This window comes from Clavelina lepadiformis, chromosome 5 (genome assembly GCF_947623445.1).
Source record: "Clavelina lepadiformis chromosome 5, kaClaLepa1.1, whole genome shotgun sequence".
Classification (NCBI taxonomy): domain Eukaryota; kingdom Metazoa; phylum Chordata; class Ascidiacea; order Aplousobranchia; family Clavelinidae; genus Clavelina; species Clavelina lepadiformis.
Window position 1 is genome coordinate 21,354,485 of NC_135244.1, and position 7,707 is coordinate 21,362,191.

General features: G+C 39.0%; 1 protein-coding gene across 2 annotated transcripts in view; it reads left to right on the forward strand.

Moving 5' to 3' along the window:
- LOC143459116 (NACHT, LRR and PYD domains-containing protein 5-like) overlaps positions 1–7,707 on the forward strand; it is a 44,989-nt gene extending 37,282 nt beyond the window's left edge. The window contains exons 16-18 of one of the 2 annotated variants that reach the window (XR_013117742.1): positions 3,639–3,800; positions 6,745–6,867; positions 6,971–7,707. Coding sequence is in view for 1 of the 2 variants with exons in the window: in XM_076956094.1 (XP_076812209.1) it covers positions 3,639–3,800; positions 6,745–6,783 (201 nt within the window). In the remaining variant the exon portion in view is untranslated. The remainder of the gene's footprint in view (positions 1–3,638; positions 3,801–6,744; positions 6,868–6,970) is intronic. The other variant, XM_076956094.1, reaches the window with a different exon arrangement.

A 7,707-nucleotide genomic window follows, 5' to 3' on the forward strand; every position in this document is an offset into this window, starting at 1 on the left:
GAGGGTCGATGTTGGGACCTTGGGAACTTCTCTAAAACACGCCTGTCCAAATTTCAGCTAATGTGGCCAGTGCTCGCGAAGGCCAGGTCTGGGTTAGTACCAGTGTTCCAGCGACCAGAGAAGAAACTTGGAGCATCCTTAGGGTTGTGCAAAAGCACAAGGGTACTCTTGGTTGCCCAGTCAATCAGGCATTCTCCATCTGGACTGGTGGAATTATAACCCCAGTTTGTATGTTGGCAATTGAAGTCGCCAGCATAGATACTAGGGTGTGGGAACACTGGGATGGCTGTTGGTGTTAGTCGCGAGGTCGGTGGCCTGTAGACATTGACAACTTAAACACCATCAATGTCCACACAAAGCCACTAAATTGCCGATCCAGTTGGAGATTGGTCGGCAAGGTTCCACTTGAGCCTGCTGTGGACAAACGTGGCAAGGCCGTGCTTCCTGCTTAGGGTGTGTCCGGCTAGAGTGAAATTTGGTATCACCAGCCGGTCCACATTTGTGCAGTGAGTTTCCTGCAACAGGATGATGAGGGCTTTGTGCCTGGTGGCCAGTTGGCTGATAATGCAGGTCTTGTTTGCGTTTAGGCCCTCGACGTTCAGCTGGAAGATGTTGGGCAGTGGTTGCCCGCACTGAACGTCCATATTGTCACCTCTTTGTTTCCGTGGCCGAGGGTCTATCCTTTTACCGCCGCGGAAGCGTCTCCTTGTCTTCATCATTAGCCTGGTCATCGTTAGATTTCCCAGTTTCCAGGACTCACCACGAGGAGGTTGATGAAACGATCCTCGAAAGAAATTGTTCATCAACAGCAACAAACAACAAACTGAAGTAATAAAAATTCATGCATAATAATAATTAGCATTCAAGCGCAACCGATTCATTCGGCAGGTTTTTAGCTGCTCCCGCGGCCTCAAAAAATACGTGGGTTGAGTGCGGTAATCTATTGAAGACATACTGCTGCGACTCAATCGTACTATAAGCTTTTGATATCGCATTGCGCAAAGATTAAAAACAGGTCAAAGAAAGTTCAAGACTGCTGGTCTCGCCGGAATTCTTCGCCATGCAAGAGCGATTGTCAAACCGATTTGCGGACCGCATGTTCGTCATCTCTGATCTAAACGTTGTAAACTTTGTGAAGTCTTGTGTTTCGTCATTACTTTGTGCTAAATTATTATCCGATGTCACTGCCACGCACATAGCAGTTTCTAACAAAAGAAGTTATGTCACGAGAGTATTTTTATACACCGTTTTTATATCCATCACGTTATACACCGTTTTTATATCCATCACGTTATACACCGTTTTTATTCGCATTGTCTTTATGCATGTTCACGATATGCCGTGTTTTACTTGTTTATACTCGTGACGTCTCAGATCGTTAGCCCGAGGGCCCAATTAGTAATGTATTTAGCGTCCCACGGGGATTCCTTAGTCGCGTGGAATTGGTTTTGTGGTAATGTTGCGCTCGGCTGTGTGGTGTTGAGCTAGTGTCTGATCAGTCTACGTTTGGTTTTAATAAAGTGAAGACCTTTGTTTTTATCTAAGGAAGACTCGTAAAAATAAGACAGTCTGGCTAATTGACTAGCCGTTAAGCGGGGAGCTTACCTGGTCAGAAAAAGTTTGGTTACAGTTATTCATGTTATTTTCACTGACACACTTTATACAACGTTTTTAGAAAAGGTGAAACGCGTAAATGTAAACCTGTCGCTGTACGACTATTCGTGTATCAAACACCAGCCATCAATCATGTTGTTTGCGCTGTTTGACTGTTGTTTAACCGCCTTGAACGTCACAATGTTTGACAACTTGATCGATTGCCAGCCGGGTTCGCCTAATTGCTACTTGTATGCTTTAAATCTCTCCACCATGGGGCCTGATGTTTTCTATTTCGATGCTGTAGTATTGAAGTAAATTAATCTTTGAATTATATTTGCAAACAAACGTAATAGTTTCACTATTTTCAAAAATATTTTCACTGCGGAACATTTTCCAACACCAACCGCATTCGTATGTAGCAAATTTGCGTTTTAAAACGTGTGTCTAACTGCAGCAGTAGTTGCTTGTCATTATTTTGTTGTAAGTGTAAAAGAAACTTTCATGCAATTTTATTTTGAAGAATTTTGTTTTGCTTACACCTGTCATCAATGATTACAGTAATAGACGGAAAGGATATTAAGAACCTTCTAGAGTTGTAGGTGCTTTATTTTTGCCATTGCGGTTCCGAAAAACGGCAATTTGGGACTGAAGCTTTATAGCGAAAGATTGCGCCAAGCCCACTGACCAAGGCGGTTTATTCTTTATTATAAGGAATTTTTACACAGAAAGTCACACCATCCGGTTCATGTTTTCAAATTTATATTTTATGGAGAGACAAAAAGGCTCTTCGGGTTGAATGAAACCAACACAAATTTCACCTCTTCCCTCCAAAGATTAAAAGAAAAATGTTTGGCGTTTCATTTCCCAAGGAAACTATTTCAACAAACCTTTTCAAACGAAAGTAATGGTCAGACGAGGACGATAATAACAACGACGATGGAAAGCGTACAAACATACGTAAAGTTACCTGAGTCTAACGGGCTAGCTCGCACTCTACGGTTGATAAAAGAAGAATGGTTTCTTAAACCACTTACCACCGTGACTTACAAGCGCCCTCGAACGTTGGGTAACATACTGATCAATTACCGTGAGTTGGCGCATCAAACAGTTCATATGAAACGGGAACACAGCCTTTTCAAGCCGTACGGACAATGTGCATTGTGTGGAAACTACGGAAAATACTTAAATATGGTCATGAAAACGACATCTACCCCGTCACCTATGGGGTCATTCACCTTAATCACTCTCTTACTTATCGAGATTACGGTATGTACTTAGCCACCGCTAATGCAACGTCATTTACTCGGGTCAAATGAAGAACAGTTTTACTTGCAGATGGAACGCGCATAGCTGGCTTAGCAAATATGCCAGCAAAGAATACCAAGATGACAAGACTGCCCTGAGAACCCAATTTCTGTTCCATCATAATAGCTTTCTCATTAATAAACCTGACATAGCAGAATGCGACAAAGTGACATTCGTAGAAAAACTCATAAAGGCGGTTGGACATTGCCGAAGCTAATTGCGTGAGCTATTTACTTGCTGACATAAACATACAAGACACATTGCTTCCCAAGATAAGATAAGGATTACACCTCACTAATTTTGTTACATCACATGCCACTGACTTGCCGCTTCCATTACTCATAGTACTAGTGGACTGTCTTTATCACAGTGATAACGTGCTGTTTGTCTGATAGGAAACCTGTTCACCCTGATTTAACTTTGTATTTAAGCATTTCACATCTTACCGGTTTTAACATTTTTAGCTTTATAATTTTTATGCTTCACTCACTTATATTATTATTCTAATATTTGTTGTTTCTATGTTTCCTCATATAGACACTGATTATGCTGTTTATGCGAAATATATTTATTTAAAAACCAAAATAAATTATTTGGCAGATCCATGAACTACCTCTGCTGTTATTATAGAAACTAATTAGAATGCTCACAGCACTGTGTTTATTTTAGTCTTAATATAATATATTAATATAAAAATACAATTCCCTGCTCTTCATCTATAGCATATTGTTTTACAGATGAAGACGCTTGATCTTTGGAACAGTAATCTCGGTGATATTGGAGCATCTCATATTTCGACTTGTCTCAGCAAGATCGAGGAGCTTAATATTAGCCGGTGCAAGATCAGTGCATCTGGAATAAAATCCATATCCGACGCTATCTCTAAGCTACCTGAACCGGTAAGTATGTAGCACTCTTGGTTGTTGGTTTTCTGACTAAAACACAGACTCTATGTTTTTACAAATTTAATTATTTCAGAACAATCTTAACCAGAGGTGACGAACCTATTTGCTGTCGCGGGCCACTTAGTCAGTTACAGCTGAGTAAGCCGGCCGCACTACTGTTTAGTCATACTATGAAATCTTTTAGAAACGAAAAAAGAAATTGTTCATCAATAGCAACAAATAACACACTAAAGTAATAAAAATCCATGCATAATAATTAGCGTGATGCGACACTTAATCGAAAGACAGTTTATCGAACGACACTTTATCGAACGACAGTTAATTGAACGACACTTAATCGAACGACAGCTGATCGAACCGACAGTTGATCGAACGACACTACATCGAACCGACAGTTGATCAAACCGACAGTTGATCGAATCGACTGTTGCTTCTCCCGCACACAGTCATAGCGAAACGTGGCGTACAGTTGCATTGTTTGCTGTAGAAAATTGAAATCTGGTGACTTTTCATAAAAAATGTTCAGCTATCTGTCCATGTTTGTTTGATAAAGTTGGATTTTGTAATTTTTGAGATATTGTCATATTTTCATAATTTTGCTCTCTTTCCGCATTGAAGCGTATTACTCATTTACGCACCAATAACTTGACTAACTATTCTCTTTCGTTCTCTTCTCACAGCAGGGGCGCGGCGTAACAAGAAGAATTTTTAGAAGTGTGTCACTTTTAGAAATACCTAATTTACACTAAATTCACTTTCTTTAGTTTTACAATAATGATGTATACAGGAAGCCAGATGATGTTTCTACTAACCTGTAAAAATCTGATCAGTCTACGACGTATAGTTTTCTAGTAATTAACGATTGAAAATGTGTGTGCGGGGTCGGCCACACCTAGTTTTTTAGTAAACTCGCGAGCTCAATAAGAAACGGCGGGCCGTATTCTTGTGATAACTTATTAACATGTTTCGGGCCGGACGATTTCGCATGGCAGGCCGGCCGCCATGCGAAATCGTCAACTTTATGATACAAATATAAAATATAGATATAAAATATAAATCGTCAACTTTATGATATAAATATAAAATATAGATATAAAATATAGATATAAAATATATATCGTCAACTTTATGATATATATATCACAATTCATTAATGCACACCATTACAAAGACCGCACATCACAATGGCTCATTGTCTCAATGTTTGAGAAACACGCAAAAATCTTGCTTGAAGCTATTGTCAAAGTTTGTCGTTCGATCATCTGTCGGTTCGATTAACTGTCGTTCGATAAAGTGTCGTAGTACCAATAATTAGCATTCAAGCGCAACCGATTCATTTGGCAGGTTTTTAGCTGCTACCGCGGCCCCAAAAAATACGTGGTTTGAATGCGGCAATCTATTGAAGACATACAGCTGCGACTCAAACATGCTATCAGCGTTTTATATCGCATTGCGCAAAGATTAGAAACAGGTCAAAGAAAGTTCAGGACTGCTGGTCTCGCCGGAATGCTTCGTCATGCAAGAGCGATTGTCAAATCGATTTGCGGGCCGCATGTTCGTCACCTTTGATCTAAACGTTCTAAACTTTGTGACGTCTTGTGTTTCGTCATTACTTTGTGCTAAATTATTATCCAATGTCTAGTTGAACTGCATGATCACGTCGAATACATATGTCACAATTGAAATTGACGAAATATAATGAAATATAAAAGTAATTCCATTTTACATAAGCGAAGATCGCCGATATCCGATGTCACTGCCACGCACATAACAGTTTCTAACGGAAGACTCGCTTTATACAACGCTTTAACTTTATACAACGTTTTTAGAAAAGAAAAAAAAACGCGTAAATGTAAACCTGTCGCTGTACGACTATTCGTGTATCAAACAGCAGCCATAAATCACATTGTTTGTGCTGTTTTTAACCGCCTTGAACGTCACAATGTTTGACAGCGAGATCGACTGTCTGCTTTGTTCGCCTAATTGCTACTTGTATGCTTTAGATCAGGGGTGGACAAACGTTTTGTACTGAGAGCCACATTTGAAAAAATGTTGCAGCCGGGGGGCCGCACACTCTCATTGCAGAGTAGGAAAATTTACCCGGTGTGTAAATAAACGCATATTCATATTAAACACAATTTTTACATTTCATACTCAGTTACGTTTAAAGCTACGCAATCTTCATCACAAAGGCCTACAGTAGCCGCTACCGTATTTGTATTTTATGATCAAACAATTGAATCAAACAATGCGTGAGAAGTGTACGGCTAGTTGCTGAAAGCATGTTGCAATACATGCGCGACTGACGTGTGTGTGTTTACGCACTGAAAGTGAAGAGAAAAACACACTCGTAAAGGGAATAATATTTTGTCATCTAATTCTAACCTGTTTAATTAAAACAGTAAGTGATGAGTAGGAGTTTCTGCAAGTGCCGGTGGGTTGCATAAAATGGGACCGCGGGCCGTAGTTTGCCCACCCCTGCTTTAAATCTCTCCACCACCGAGCTGGATGTTTTTATTATTTCAACACTGTAGTTATGTAGCAAGTTAGTCTTCGATTTAATTTGCAAACGAACGTAATGGTTCAGCTATATTTAACTTGTAAAGGATTGGCTTATATTACGTCATAATAATATAAATGGGTAAAATCGCAAATACGTAAATGGTTTGTTAAAGTTAATTCAGCCGATTTGCGATTAAGACTTTGCAACGTTTCGGATTATTTTTGAAGATGGCCGGGACGCAAAAAATGCGAAATTCCAAAAATTATTTCTTTTTACTGGAAGAGTTTTAGGCTGAATGACTTATGAAAACGTTAATTACAAAATTATTACTTTATTTTAAGACCAACTTGTTTAAGCGTTGCAGTTGCGCTTCAAGTTGACGCAGCTAAGTTGTAATTAAAACTTTTCAACGTTTCACTGTTGTTTTTTTGCCAGAAACCGAGGGTTGATGGACTTGATTGGCAATTTTATTGAGAATGGTCGATCAAATTCAATGAAGAGCACTGAAGGTGACAAAATTTTTCGACAATCTTTCAGTTTTAGTTGTAGAATGTCAAGGTATAGCGCTGCGTATGAGCTCCATCTTATTTTGGTTTCATTCCTTTTAAATTAAAAGACAAGTTTTCTGAAAAAATATTTTTGTGACTCAACTTCTTTTTAGCAACTCACCTGCGAGACCTTTATCAAGCTCAAGCACGACATCAAGCGGAGAACTCATTTGACCCTGACATTTGCTGCATTCATCATCAAGTTTTGTAAATGACGTCATCATGCACATTCTCTCGACCGCATTGTTCTCATTTTTACCGTGAAACATTTTCATTGTTGCAGACATCACTGTATCTCGTTTTTATCTTCATCATGAATATGCAATAAACGATTTTATGAAAGTGTACAACTGTATTACTACGAACTTGCATGGGATTACATCCACACATTCTGTGCTTTATTGTGCTCATTATTTAGTTTTGACGTTAACGGTCAAATGGAGTTCCTACTTTTCATTGCCGTGGAGTATGACTTATTTACAGGTCACTATTTATTAAGCATAAATTGATACAGAATGAGGAATTCCACGCAAGCTGCCAACTCATTGCCTGCGACAGTGCTCTAATAACGTTCATGCAATCAACTTTGTAGTGGAAGAATATTTTGAGTTTCTTGTGAAAAATATCATGCAGTTTTCGTGCTTAGTGTATTATGAGATATCAACGTTATATTAACATATTTACTGTTGTATATTGCGTTACTGTACTTAATGTAATATGTTACTTGTTTTAAGCTGGTGTTGTAGACTTTTAGCAGCAAGTTGTTTTGTAGCGGCCATTGAAGTATTCTTAATTTATCGCTGGCTGGCGTTCTTAAGCTAGTTCGCACTTTTGCAAAAACTTCGTGGTT